The sequence below is a fragment of the Plodia interpunctella genome, chromosome 8 (assembly GCF_027563975.2).
Source record: "Plodia interpunctella isolate USDA-ARS_2022_Savannah chromosome 8, ilPloInte3.2, whole genome shotgun sequence".
In the NCBI taxonomy this organism is placed as follows: Eukaryota; Metazoa; Arthropoda; class Insecta; order Lepidoptera; family Pyralidae; genus Plodia; species Plodia interpunctella.
Window position 1 is genome coordinate 3,696,651 of NC_071301.1, and position 16,292 is coordinate 3,712,942.

The window sequence follows — 16,292 nt, forward strand, 5'->3', positions numbered from 1 at the left end:
TCGAGGTAAATCCGGGGGCAAAACTTTGATTAGTTATTCTTTTACTTACGATGGCAAGAGGCTATTTATTGGAAAAGTCCAGCCCAAGGGTACAATTTTACTAAAGTAACTTTAGTTAGATGTTTCCGCTGTGCTTCGTGATTAATACAGCGATAAGTTGTTAAACATTTTATCTACTTTGGCCTACATAAAGGACAATGTTAGTTTGACAAGTGCAGTAAAACTGATACGTTATCTTAGTTGCAACTTGGTTTATATCTGCAGGGTTTCATTAGCGCTGCAATTAATAGCACTATATAGACTGATTTATTAAAATATCATAAATATATCTCAGACGGCAGTATAATAGAGTAAATAGCAATTCTAGTATATTTTAGTCACTGATTCGCTCATAACGGTATAAGGGTATCCGGGCCCGGGCGGTTGCCATGGCAGCGATGCCATCAATAGGCAGGAGAAAAACATCCCTCATTTTATTTATTCCCACAGGCAGCGCCCCAGTAAGCAGCTGATTTCATTGAACAGGAATTTGTTCGGCTTTGTAAGCGCGTCCTTTTATGGAACATCGAGGTGAAATCATTACGGCCGAAAATTTCCCTAGAAATGTTTCGGTGACAGGCTATTGGAAGATTTGTCAAAATTTAAATATAAAAAAAGGAAAGCAACAAAGAACTAGACACCACCGGTACAATAATATTTTGCCAGAAGTCAGCTACTTGGTTACATAGATAATAGTGGTTGGAATCATGACAAATTTAAAAACGTAAGAAGTGATTTCCATGACAACCAAAATAAAACAGATTATTAAAAAATTACGCAAGACCTTCAATTCATGACCAAATTATGTTTTTAAATAAAAAATACGGAAGTTGTTAACAGTTATTTTAAGGCAAACAATGAAATGTTGGTCGAGCTGGCTGGAGCAGAAAGAAACAGAAAGAGACAAAATTTTAAACCCTTTTGTAAAGGCAAGGGCCCACAAAGGCTTTATACGGACTGACAACCCTCAGTTATTCAGGAACGTACGAATCAAACATTAATTGAAATTATTACTTTCTTTATTAAATTTATAAGCTTTGCTACATTTATTTTGCCTGTTGCGTTTAATGAAATCCTTTATGATATAAATGCGAGAAAAGTAGAAATTTAAACTAGACTGGCGATAATGATACAGGGAAATGAATTAATCACACTGTGAAAAAGGCACGAATAAACAAGATATACAGTAACAAATGACAATACAGCAACAAATGATAGGTGGGTTATCCGTGTCAAATATTCGGAATTCAAATGATGTCCACGTTTATGAATCAACACCATGTTTAGATGTTCCAATATCCTACACATACAACGCAAAGATCTAAACGTATTGAATTTCTACTGACTTTGATAAAATTTGATACTGAGGTCGTGCGTGATGTTTCGCGAAATAAGAACAAATTGTAAGGCCAAATAGGCATTACATACAGATATATGATCATTATTTATTACTATAGGAGGAGTAATTCTATTTTCATATTGTGAATGCGGATTGTAGTATTCCGAAAGCAGTGTGGCCTGACACGCACTTGGCCATTATTACGGTTTTTAATATCGCCATGTGTATGAAGTTGACAACAAAGATTATCTACGTAATATTACCCTGGCATCATGTATGTAGTGTGTGCTGTTTGCGATACCAAGTACGATATCGCTACAAAAACATCGAGCGTAGGTTTACGCGGAATAAGCATGACTCATTCAAGTAAAGATCGATAAATCGACAGTTGGATTAAATTCATTATTTACGAACCGGTTACGTAAAATAAATTGCACGGCTTAAATTCGATGTATGCCAATTTAAATGCCAGTGCAGTTAACGGCAAGGCCAGCGTTATCCGAACTAAAATCGACACGTTTTATGTAGGCCAGCACAGCAAGCGAGGTAGTATAATAGCATTCCTTTATATTTCCAGTAGCGCGGATTTATCGTGATAGTTTCGTTTTCACGTTCGAATGGCTCTGTTGTCCACGATTTTATTCAACAATTCTGCTATAATGGCGTCGTGACCAGGAGATTTTTGATAGTTTAATAGGTCGCTTCCCTTTGCATTCGGTGAGGCATGCAGAGCGGGAAGCTGGTTTTGTATGTTCGTCATGTTCGTGACTGCGTGACGTCCGTGCAGTAATCAGACGTTGGCGATCTATTGCGCAAGATCCGCAGCAAACTTGAACCACTTGCTATTCAGCAGACATTCTCCGGCCTTTACTTTCTCAAACGCCATGTAAATGTAATCGCAATCGCCACTTCGGATCCCGGGTTAGGTGAAACTAAGGTGGCAATTTTGCTATAGTCACTCAGGTCACGTATTTATAATGTGGGTTTTGATATTTACTTGGGTGATTAACGATGCAGTTATTTCCAAAGATTCGTAATGAAAACAGTGTTTACTAGAGACGACATGTTTGCATAAATAACTGGCGGTTTTAGTTGTGCTTTGGAAATGTGTTTCAACTGTTCACACAGCGTTTATATAGAGAATCTACGTCCAAATAATATTTATACCTAGGTCATTAGCCACAACTCTGGTTTAGAGCGTAAATACAAAATGCAAATTACTTAAGTTCAACACGCCTGTTGGGCAATCGATTCTAAACAAACCAACTGACATTTTAATGCCCTCTACAAAGGAACTTCCATGTCTTGCATGTCTCGTTTAGCATATTGTTTTTAACACGGAATTATATGTTAATTCTGAGCTCAGACATGTATGTTATGTACATAATCTACTACTACTTGTGGTATCACTGAGTATTACTAATAGGTACCTGTCTTATGACGCGAATGTGAAGTGATATGAAAATGAATACAGTAGCAATAATTATTAAAAGGAAAACCGAGATACCACAAGTTATTTGTACCCTTGCATTTTGTAATAGAACATTTAGAAAAATATATTATTAATATAATGTGGCGTTAATGAAAAAAGATGTTACTGATACAGAACATAAAGATATAAAGAGTTATCACATGGCATTGTTTTGAAAATTCTACATCTATCATACGAATATAGTAACGATTGTTTTAAATTTATTATCATCTATTGTTTTCATTGTTTGGACGTGCACGTACATGTATGTATGTACATAAAGAATATAAATATTTAATTTTAGTGGCATAACAATCAATTCTCTCTTCCGTAAGGTTATGTGTATGTTATTATAACTGAGAGCAAGTTTATATACTCCAAACTGCGTCATAGAAGGGTTCTCAATACTGTATGATATAATTTTCTATTTGCAATATTCAATTCATTTTGAAGATCTAAAAATTTATTTCAAATTCTCTCTTTTTCTATTAATTCTTTGTGAGAAAATAGATCATTAAATTGTAATTCAATGTTTTCATTGCGAGGTTTTAGCGATATGTTCACTGTGTTATTTAATGTTTCCTGTACAAGTAATGTTTCCTTTAGAGTCATATTTATCATTAAAACCGTGAGAAATTATCTTAAACTGAGCAAAACAATCAACTAAGCATAATTAATTCGACATTTAAGAGGTTGGATCTTGTTTAGATGCCGTTTACTAGATACTGATACATAAGCTGTTTAGTTTACGATCGGTGGACTGGTTTCAGTCGAGTGACCGGTTAAGACTGCTTTAATTAAAGTATATCCGGCCAATTAGGCTGTTATGGTTACTATACCGTTCAGAACGAAAGCAGGGAAAAGTACTATTTATGATGTAACTGTTTTTGATAGGGAAAATTAGTTAGATCTTCTGCTTTTGATTTTTATCTGAGAAATTTGATTCTGATTCTGGCATATCCAGGTTTTGTGCACTGCAAAGTGTTATTAATTTCTTATTAATATTTATCGAATCAACATCTTTAAATGACGTAAGTTAGACAGCAGCTACACGAATTTCTTGTAACATGGTGTTGTAACTAAAATTGTCCTATAGCCTAAAATATGCACACAGTTATAGCGATATACTCATACGTCTATTTAAACTACGATTTTTATTCATACAAGTCAGTCGCAATACAAACTTGCACATAACCACAATTGTTTTACTTTGTTGTTTTAATTGTTTTAATTGAACCCTAACTCCAACACCAGTATCCGGTCTTTCGAGCCGGATACTGCAGTTGCTACCGGCCGGCCGTGATTACTCTCAAATTAATAATTTACTTTAAATTGTAGTGTTATGAAGAAAATAGTTCTGGTTTGCAATTTTTTGTTGCAAAACACGATGTGTGTATTTATGACTGTACGTCGAACCGTGTAATTGCATGCTAATGAATCAAAAGCCAGGAGTCATTGCCTCAACAACCGTGGGCGTTCATAACTCATGCCTAATTAAATGTCGAGGTTCTTGACTCTGAAGAGCCGTGAGCTAACCAATAAAGTCTATCTTTCTTCTACTAAGAGAACTAGCTAGGTCACTGGGTGTCTTACGTATAAATGTTACCTGTATCTATTGTTCTCTTTATTGTTTTCCTTAAGCTTCAACAACAAAACTTAAGACTAAATCAATAAAAAATTATACATAAATTTATATTTAAAAAATGGTAAGCCCTTCTGGCATAATAGGGACCAACACTGTTTGAATGAGTTTCTTTCGGCATTTCTTCTAAGCAGTGGTCGTTCCGAAATGCTAGTAGTTTGTAGCTTTGGTAAACATCATTTAATTTAGAATATGACATGAAAAAGTGCCTGTGAAGACCTAATTTCTGAATAAATGATTTGATTTCATTTGATAACATGCATATTATGAAGGATGAAGTTGAAACCGTAAAAAAAATCATACCATAAAATACAACACCCATCGTCCTCAAAAAACTTACATTTTTGCAAGCCTCATTATACAAAGTCTGCTTTTAGCTTCTCGTTAGAAAACTATTACATTTCCCTATGAACCAAATCCAACATTCGACTCATCTTTCATTACGGTATAAATGTAAACATTGGTATTTGTTGGCGATCCCTAGACAGCCAATAGGCCGTTGGCACGCTTTCCACGAGCGTGGGTCGCGCATTATGTGCATTAGAGAGGATACAGTTACGTGCAATGAACGTTTCCTATACACCCGCATTGTCTTTGTATTAATTGATCAATTACGCAAGAGCGCGTCATCGACGAACCTATTTTGTGTCGACCGACGCCAACGACGCTCACTTGCCAAAAGCTATTAATTACGACCGAATAATAGAATATCTCGACGGCTAATCCCCCGGAGACGGTTACGGTTACCGACAACGTTGATTAATGTCTACAGTGTTCGTTATATGCTCTCTTCGCTTGTGCAAACGTGTACGCGAATAACCTTCTTTCGGGTCGCTCGACGGATTTAAATAGACTCGTATCCGCCGTACAAATAAATAAATTATAACGTTCTGTGATACGGCACAGATGGGCTTCGCTTGGGGCCTTGACGACGCCGCGGCTGCTTAAAGAAATATCACGATGGCCTTACATATGTAATAATAAATTCGCGGTTTGCACGATTGCCTCTGCTATGACCGAAAATGCTGTCAATTTAGGTGCATTTTCAGGAACTTGGCAACACGTTAGGTAAGTGCACAATAGAAAATAGAGATGAGGTCGCTCAGTTCTCACTGACATTGTGGTGAGCGGCGGCGGGCGTGCGAAGAATGCCAATGGAAACAACTGTTGGTTTCCTCGAACCGACACGCGTGACGAACCGAGAACCGGTTACACGACACCGCACAGAAACAATGCATTAGCAATGCTTTTCATTAATTTTAGTCTCGCATATTTTTGTTCGTAAAACACTGCAGTCTTGCGGCAGTTAACCCTGAGAAATGTGACCTGCCGACAAACAATAAGACATGCGGAGTACATGTTAATTAACACTTAGCAGTCGTTATAGTCTGGCATACATACTAATAAGTCTGTTACGTCGCTGCTATTGAATTACGAGGTGCATTGCATCCTGTTTTTTTAGCTTGCTAGGTATTAAATTACCACCCGCTGAGAAAGAAATTGATCAACACAAGCGATCATGTAAACTGTGAAATCTATGTGCACGTAGCTTACAGTAAGTAGTGTTGCAAACTTGGAGGATGAAGAAATTAGAAAGAAAAAATTCATTCGGCACCACACTGTCATTAAAAATACAAACATATTTAACAGGTTTTCAAGTGGAAAAGAACTCTTGCTCTATAAATTTCTTTGAAATGTGTCTGATACCAACGCCATAAAATATTGGGAGGTATCGACTTGAGTAGCATGTGGAATCAAGTAGGACGAGCAAAGGTGAACATCGTACACTGACATTTAAAAATGACAATTAAAAAGAGGTAATTTTTTAACTCGCTTTCTGGTGACGCATTTGGATAAGGGTGAAGGATGAAGAGTATACTTATTCCTTAAAAACACAGCTTGTGTTGTAAAATTACAAATATCTTTTATGAAAACATTACGGGTCTACGAAGTGCTAAGTTTGCTTTGTGAGTGTCACAGTTGAGCAAACAGTGTTGCGCAATCTATCGTAGTCATAGGTAGTAAGTGCGTCGACATTCTCGACGTGGACATGCATTACACGGGTCTGATAGCGGCAAGGTTAATTTAATTCAGCATAAACTATGCAAATCTACAAACAGATTACAAACAAGCGGGCATTCTCATTGACAATGTTAGTCATGAGTATCCACGTCTTCAATCAACTCACAAACTCCCAACTCACAGGACACTTAATTACATGTCATGAATTTAAAAAAATATATTTTATACTTCTACTATGCGTTTATTTATCACTGGCCATGTTTGACACAGATCTAATTCACATGTCATTAACCATACATATTTCTACATCAAGCCTCATAAACATAATTTGATTCCTTTTCAGAAGGTCATCATAGTACGTACTCGTATCAGTTGTTCAGTTAAGCGTGTTTCAAGTGATATCGAGCAAGTAGCAAGTTGGGAACTGAAGTAACACACAAAAAGATTATTAATATAGCAAATTGGCGATTATATATATTTGCAATGGACTTCAATGACTGCGTCACTTTGGCTCGACGGCGTCGCCGAGTTATAAATTAAGCGTGCATAAAAGACATATGAACCGGTGGTATAAAATGAGATGTCGTATAGTGAAAAGTTTACGAGGGGCTCGCGAGCCGCCGTCTACGCACACAGTTGGCGCGGGTTCAATTCCTGTTTGAAGTATTTTTGGAGCCACGCACGGTGCGCCAGCCTGCCTGTTTACAAATACTAGCGCCTACTCGATTCGATTCCACGAGATATTGTAAACATAGTGCGAAAAAAATCCTGTTTCACTTGTTTGATTGCGTTGGCTACTCCTACAACAATATTACCTTGCAGTAAATCCAACCTCAGGCGACAAAACTCTTATCATAATTTAACAAGTATGATTGAAAATTTTGCTTTTGGATCTACTTCTACAAAATGTGTTGTCTGAAACTTGACTGGACAATATACTGAATAATACAAAAACGTTTCATTGAAATAAATGTAAAATAAAGATCAACTCAATAATTTATTAGACAAATATGTCTATGTAATGAATTATAGATAGATGCTTAACAAATTATGGAATTTGGAATGCGAATGTAACATTAGATTTATATTACAGTTATTATGCAAATTAATCCTACCTAACGCAGCACGAATAAGCAGAAACATTTATAAAATTCAAGCAGGTATAAATAATTGATGAATCAGTTTCCTGCGCGATCGAGTGACGCGGAAGAAATCGAAAGAAAGAAGACGCGCACAGCGGTATCGATAAACCGACCGGTTTCGAGCCCCGCACTATAGTCGTGGGAGACTGGGGATAAATAAAATACGGCGTGCATCCGAGCTCAGAGAACTTCGACTGCGAGGTATTTACGAGGAATGAAGAAAGGAATAAATTATACTGTAGTATGGAGGATGAAAGAGCAAAAACATGAAGCGACTCCCTCTACCTGCGCCAAAACGATCCTTTATGCCAGGCATCTGACAGGTTCCCGGAATGTGCTCAGGTTGTTAATAAAATTCTTGAAGCTGATAATAATGAAGACGATCTATTTCATGGTATGCTGAGATTTTCAATTAATCCTACCTTTGCTATAAATATAGATAATATTTTGTCTTCTTATATCGACAAACCTAATCCTAAAACTACTAATAAAAGGCATAATGAATATATCCGACTACCTAGTTATTTTGACCACAATCGTATTAAAATAAATTTATGACATGGCATTTAATAATAATTACATGAAAAGAACATGAAGCATGTAAAAAAGAAAAGCAAAACCACAATACAAGTTTTACTAGTTCCTTTATAGCTTCGGCAAACGCGTTTTGAAGACACGATTTGGTTCGTCGAAATGTGGTTGTTGCTTAGTAGAATTATAATAAAACACTGCCATCAGCTCAGGCTAAAGTTGAATTATATGGATCGTTATAAAGTAGAAAATCGCTTGATCGAATTTCGCAAGTTACGTATATAAATAAAGAAGAAAAGCAAAAAGTCTTGAATCTCGTAAATATTTCGACATTTTTGCCTCCGGCGAGTGGTTATTTTGCGTTTATTGAGTCGGATCTTGATTGCTTCGCTGAACCGAACGATTACTGGAGCATTGAACTTGGTAATTTAGCCATTATAGAGTTTATCTGTCTATACAGATCGTGGGTCAGGTTTTATCTTGTAATACGTATTCCTGTGTTAAATGTTTCATTTTAATATAGGTTAGTTTAGGAGTCACGGAACACGTGGTTGGTCACATTAACATATTACATTTGACAATAACTGGGGCTGATAGTTCGTGATTAACATATTAAATAGGATTAAGTGTATAATCTTTCTACGTTTTGATACTTAGCACAAGATTGGCTATGTTAATTGGTATTCCTATCGAGGTTTACGCACGTTTAATATTCACGCAATCAACATAATAATTTTGATACATATTGAAGCCATTTTACACAATGAAACCAATTAATTAAAAAATACTAAGCAATTACTTAAATACCGATACCTATATGGCAATTGGGAAAAAAATATTGTCGTCTGAATAAATATGACAAAATACTTAATGGCCAACAGCTGTTGTGTTTTAACCTTGGAACCTATATTCCAAGCGGAGTCAATGATAACCCTCCACGGGACGAAACACGTGTGCGATCAACGCGGAGCCCTATTTATAGCTGAGTACTTCTTATGTAAATCACACGTGTTTATTATCACGGGGGCAGTTAAATGAAGCAGTAATTTGAAAGGTTACATGGAGTGGCAATAAGGAGAAACAGGTCGAAAACAAAGTCACTGGTGTCGTGACAAAGGGGTCAGTGACTGCGCAGTGGGGTGGCGCGGGGGTGGCGGCGGCGACGCAATAACAAATTTGAAAAAGGAACCCCAAACATCTGCCCCGCATGTGCATTCCGTTTCATACGAATAATGCAAGTAGAACTAGCAACCGCGCCGATATGGCCGCTTTTTATGCAGTAGCTTTTTGTTGGTTCACACTTTGTGCCCGCGAGCTTTCAAACGGACAATAGCTTTTTTATTAGAAAGGAAATCAATACATTTGTGACGTTTGGGTTTGAAGAGAACAATTTGGACGTGCACAGAGAGATTTACGATCGTGTTCCCTGATGTTTTTGTATGAAACATTGCGTTTCTAATTGAACTTTCTAGGTGATCGAGGTGTAAAGCATATTATGATGTGTGAAACTAGAACGTGGCTTTGTTTATCATAGAGGTACTTTGCCAATACAATACCTTTGCTCAGTTATGGAGGAAAATAACATTAGATGTGATGTAATATTTAAAAATACATTCAAGTGTTGATGTTTCCTAGTGAATATTTAATCATTTTTTTGTAAGGAATAAGTAGTTAAATAAGAGTCTGTCTCAAGTAATAACATATTTATAGCCTATATCGGATGACATACGCAAGCGATGAAAATAAATCAATAAAAGTTTATGTAATATTATTTTTCTTTTAACAAAATATTCTATGTCATAAACAAAGTAAAAACAACGAATATATTTCACTCTGTAAAATCCCTATGAATATGTTTCGCCTAGCAGAGAGGGTACAAGTGGAACGAGTATAAAATTCTGTTTCAGCGATTCTCAAACTGCGATTCAAATTAACAACTTGGCGTGAAGAAGTAGGCACACAAATTATAGCTGAGTGGCAATCGACGCGGTTCTAGGAAGATCGGCAAACTTTGGCTCGGCGCCAGACGCAAGGGGGGTACTTGTTACTCCACGTCCGGTCCAACCGAATGCTGACCATGAATCACATCAAGATCCATTCCGCGGGAGTTTATTTTCTCTATACTCTATTGCTCATTCATAAACTTTTGTTTCCCCACTGATACAGTTTAAAGAACCAGAACCTTCTTCATCATCATCTTCTCATGAAGATGTTTAAAGTAATTTCAAACTTTGCGAGTTGTGCAATTAAAAAAAAATGTATTCCAAACATACAAGATCGACTAATGGGATAGGACTAATGAGATTAAATTGATTGTAATATGCTTTTATGCAACAAGTTAACTAGACAAGTATGTTGATACGAAATGCAATTACAATAACATAACAGTATTGCAATCATGTAGTTACGAGAAATTATTAAGAGAAATTTCATGCAGTCAAGAAACAGGTTTCAGTGTAAGTAAATCATGACATGAACACGGCATCACTGACGTCGACAGCGCGCCAGCAATGCTGGAGGCAAAGGCAAAGATCGTGCATCTTAACCTTTGAGTGCGCCCCGGGCCAACTCGTTTGAAGAACCCGAGGTTTATGCATATGCAGACGTCGAGGTACAGAATACATAGATAGTCTTGAGAATATCTGAGAGTATTTTACTTCATACAAGGACATAGGAACAAGAACAGTTTGTCCGGTGCTTTTTTAAATTTTCCAAGAAATTATTATTGATGCTGTGATAAAATAAACATACTGTCAACATAGGATAGCACAAAAAGAGACAATTCAATCATAACCCACAACAAAAACTAATCCAATCACAATAACAATAAATATTATTTCACAATTTACAATATCATCATCGTGATTCCGCAGATAATAAAATTCAAAATGGATGTCGTAATCATAATCCGCGTCTGCGCAGACGGCAGCGACTCCGGGGGCTTCGCGGGACGGGGCAAAGTCCCGTTAAGAGAAAGTAGCCGCCTACACGAGCCTCACAGATCGTGACGGCTCGCCAGTCCAATGCGGCCATCTAAGACCATTCGATTTTATCGAACCACCCAACCTAATATGGGAGCACCTAATGATGAAGCAAAATTAAGCCCTCAATAAAAAAAATACAGAAAGGTAATTCAAGTCCCCAGATAGAAACCTTCAGATAACTTAGTGCACATTAAAACAAAGAACAAGGGATTTAATCATTGTATGTATGATTATCGTATTTCTTACCTTATCCCAATATTAAATCGGTGGACACATAAAATCTACCATCGAAATACCAGTTACTTTCATTCACATTTTAAAAAACACTCACTTTTAAAATACATACTTTAGACTGCTTCTGCTTCTGATTTATATGACATGGTTTACATAGAAACAAGATAGGAGGTCGATAAATTAATCAAGTAGTAAATATAGTATAGTGACAACCACATTTAATGAACTTGACAAAGCTTCAATAAAATTATTACTATATTTCTTGGATATAAAGATATATGACATAAAGAGAGTTATTCACGGGGGCATTACAAATTTGATTAGTAAAAACGGGATTCATCTATCTAAACGATTGTATCGAACAAAAAGAGGCGAAGAAGTTGTTCCGTTCCAGCGCATCAATTATTGCGCAAGCGGTAAAACAAAATTATGGCGTCGATAAATAATGTTTCATAACTACACTATTCGACATGACACTAGACAGCAAATGGAAACCAGTCGAACCGGTCAGAGTCGCGGTTTGCAGGTGGCGCGCACTTCACACTTAACTGACACTTCGAGAATTGACCCTGAACGATTGCGGAGCAAAGCAACATGCTCAAAATTAATAATAATTCGATTCGACAGATTTCATATTACAATTACTGCAAAGGCCACACAAATTACCTGGACGATTATAACCGGCCGAGATAAATCGACCGACAACGCTTTCAATCTTTTTGAAGCTAAATTCCTGCGTCAGTGATCATAAATTAAATTAACCACTAAATATATTTCCTCTTCTTGAGACATAGAATTAAAAAGTCTTGCATAATTGCCTTCAAAAATAACCTGTGTGAGTCGAGGCATTAATTCAAAAATATAAGATCGTGTTTTTCCTTTATGTTTATCATTAAATATTCAATTCGATTCACAACACACGGCATTATCATATGATCATTATTCAGTCACATGTACGATATCATATACTTTGCTCTTTTGTTTCGATTGTGTATTCTAAATTGTTTGACTATAACATTGGTGCTCTACAGTTTTATATAGACCAGTTATTGGTTCAGTAGTCATTCTAACTTTTGTATTGACGTCAACCGTTGTATTTTTCGAGTCCATTATATTTTCTTGTAATGTACATACGTGTCTCACGAATGTTCGCCCGTTCCACTTTTATCAATTGAACACACATTAATTTCAGCTGCATGTTCGACTACTAATAATAAGTAACATTGTATATATTTGAGTAAACGCGCGGCCCAGCACGAATGTTTGATAGAAAGTCGTGCAAAATTGCAGTGAGTTCGAGAACCGGTTGCCAGGGCCACTGCATGTGAAACACGACCACACTTTGCAATATCTGGACAACATAACTAACATACTAATATGCCATAAATACTAAGTGATACGTGGCCTAATATAGTCCCTTGTCTTGTGTAATACTCTGTTAAATAATATCATATTGTAAAATATCTTATTAAATTTAAGTTTTACATACAATTCCGTAGTACATCTTGACCTGTAATTAATTTCTTTCTCAGTTTTAAAACACAAATCGGTGTAGACAATAAAAAACGATAAAATAATAATTCTTGCGACAGAACAATCAAGGTCAAGTAACAATAATAATAATATCTTTTTTTTTCCAATGATAATAGTGTATTCATATATTATCTCATATCAGTCAAACAGGTAATTTTAGAAAAAGCAATACCGCTCAAAGGGAGAGGTGGCCCAAATTTAGGGACATAATGGCCGACCCGGGACCCTTGTCCCAACGGGCCGAGACAACAAAAGGCAGATTCGTTTTACAGATCCCACATATATTGCCTTTATTATTATTACGGTTTATGGTAAAGAGATAACCGTACAGACCGGTTTTGTTACGAGACGTTATGAAATTTTCCTATAATGAATACATTGGCGAATAAGAGAAGTTGGCAGCGGTCGAGTCAAGTTACTTTCACCGGGCTTTGGTTCCTCACCGGACTGGTTGTGACAGACACTGGTTTCATATTAATTTGGTATTGTTCTGTAATTGACATATGTAGTAATATCTTGAAATTATGTTTATACCCTGAATGCGAAGTGCGACTTTGCTATTTACATCTCAACATCGAGTCGATTCGCAGTAAGACGCAACTAACCCATCACAGTGCGCCATTATGACGCAACGACAATCACACCGAAATGTATGTTCGCTGCGTCTTACTTCGAATAGATTCGATGAAATGTAATGCAAACCCTTAAATAAGACGTCTGATCCCATATATCGAAGCTGCCTGATAGTTCTAAATAATAGAAGAATGTCTTTCAACATCATAGTTGTAGCAGTGTCTCAAGATTCAATAAGGATAAAGACTACGATCATCGCTTTAATATATTTTATGTAATTGCTCATCAGCTATAGCCGTTTGTACATATAGATTAATAGTCTCAGTTTATCGATGGACAGGTTACAATTATAAATAAGCCTATCATATCGACGAGGACCGACACAGCAATAAAATTCTCGTAATTCCCGTTCTAGATTAATCATATCCGTTGGGCGAACATACATACATTACATATGTCTAAAGCAGATGTTGTACTGGTCGTAACAGCCGGTAATCACACATGAAGCTAAACATGGAATAATATCTAAGACCGGTCCGCGATTAAAATGGTTTCTGAGCATGCATTTATGGCCGACTTATATTTATACTTGTTAAAATGACGCACCTTTTCCATTTTCAATTATTTTTGGACAACTATCCTGTGTTTTATTAAAATCAAAAATTGTAATTTTCTGAATACTTTCCTGTTTATCTGTTTAATTGGACACGAAAGGAGTTTATGAATCAAGCAAAACAATAAGTTGAGACGGTGCAGTTGTTACTTCAGTATTAATCTTTGTCACGATAAAAATAGAAGATGCCGAAAAATTATTCAGAATTTAATTGAAATAATTGTAAACATAATGAGTTATAAATTCAACCGGTCAGAAACAAGTTATGTAGGCATATAATGAAAGTACACGTTTAAGAAAGCCGCTAAAAATATACATACTAATAAGGTTTCGACTGTAAAGGTCTGTTGTTGTTAACTTGCAGAGAAAACAAAAAGTTTTAGCCCGATTTCAAGTATCCTTATACTATGAAATGGAGAATGGAGATTCTGTGGGTGCGAAGGAAAATAAAGCTATAACAGTGAGGGTGGCACCTCTTGTGGGGGGCCTTTACGTTCAACGGACGTGTAATTTTAACTCACTTTGACCAAACGATACAAAACCAAACATTGGCAGCAGTTGCACGATACATGTTCTAATACAAATAACATACATAACAATAAGAAACGAACCGTTTGACAGTCAACATAAGTGACATGAGCAACGAATAGGGATTTATGCAGAACATCTATCGAAAACGACGTGACCCCGTTACATGGAGCCTAGTTGAAATTCAGAGTAGCCAATGATAATAACAAATAAACTGTCGTCCGCGGCGACCTCTGCTTTTAAAATCTCGTTGGTGTGATGCATAAACAGTGCTACATGCATACACAGATGAGGGCTCGACAAACAAACATGCCTATTTGAATGTGAAATTAGAGGCGGTGATCTCGATTTTTCAATATAAACAAGTCTGAGGTACTCGTGGTGATATCAATAAGAAAGATTTTACTTAATGGAAGTTTTGCGATTTATTTGATAATTCATATCATATAAATAATACCATCATCATTACTTTAATTTAATTATCACTCTCAAACCTTTTAGATAATCAACCAAGATAGTCTACATATACTTAATACAAGTAAACTTCTTTACTAATATTACAAAGAAGTGTTTATAGAGTTTGGGTGTACCGGACGGAACTACTTAACCGATTACCAAAATTATTTCACCATTAGAAAGCTAAGCTACATTGTTCTTGACATAAGCATATTTTTATATTATTCAGAATTTTACCCGACAAACAATAATATCAATGCAATCGACATCAACGAGTAACCTGTGTAATGTGCCCTTAGCACAGTGAATTAAAAACAGTTGCGTTCAAGATGGCGACATGGGTAGGTACGCCGGTTATTTGGTATTGAAATTGTGATCCGTGTTCAATATGAAACACAAACTGAATACATATCCAACGACAGAACGAAATGTAAAAACATTTTACCTTTTTTGTTAATCTCGCCGGATTCACGAACGGGGGGTGAGCCTGAAACAACATACAGGGTTCTATTAAAACACATAAAAGCAAAATCATGAAAAATGCTCGTAGTTTTATTTTACATCAAAGGATTTTTCAAATTATACTGAACATGATCAACTTGAATTTGATACATAATATGAATCCTGAATATTAACGGCAATTTGAATAGCAATAGAATAAAATATAAATAGATAACGCAGACGCGTTGGTTAAAAAGGTGGTCAGCTTTAATGGAATCCTCCCTGTCAAATTAAAGGTCAAATATTTGTACGGTGAATATTTTTAAAGCTGTCAAGAATAGCAAGCAGCCGAACCGGAGTTGGACCAGTTTGTAAAAGGCATGTGAATACAGCAACCTTTTTTTATAAAAATAAGTTGTAAGGCGTGTTCAAGTTTTTATGGCTACATCCAGAAATATTTAGTCTCGTGATAATTTTAGTTCTTCTATTTTTGATCACTACACGTCTGTTATGATCTATATTATTATGTATTATTTTGCTTTCTACAGTCTATCATGTCAATAAGGCTATTAGCAAAGAATAGTAGAACATGGGTGATATTATTCTTCGATAATATTTAGGGGCATCTTCGCTGTTTTTCAACTACGAGGGCTGCTATTTATGTATCCGGAATAACAAAATTAAACAAACATATATTATTACATATGGTTTTATTGTTTCTCGAAGTATTCTCCGCGATGATCT

At 36.1% G+C, this 16,292-nt stretch overlaps 1 protein-coding gene across 1 annotated transcript in view; it reads right to left on the minus strand.

Moving 5' to 3' along the window:
* The window catches only part of LOC128672133 (lysine-specific demethylase 3A-B-like), a 149,468-nt gene that overhangs the window by 29,379 nt on the left and 103,797 nt on the right, over positions 1 to 16,292 (minus strand). The window contains exon 8 of the mRNA XM_053749074.1: positions 15,553 to 15,594. Coding sequence (XP_053605049.1) covers positions 15,553 to 15,594 — 42 coding nt within the window. The remainder of the gene's footprint in view (positions 1 to 15,552; positions 15,595 to 16,292) is intronic.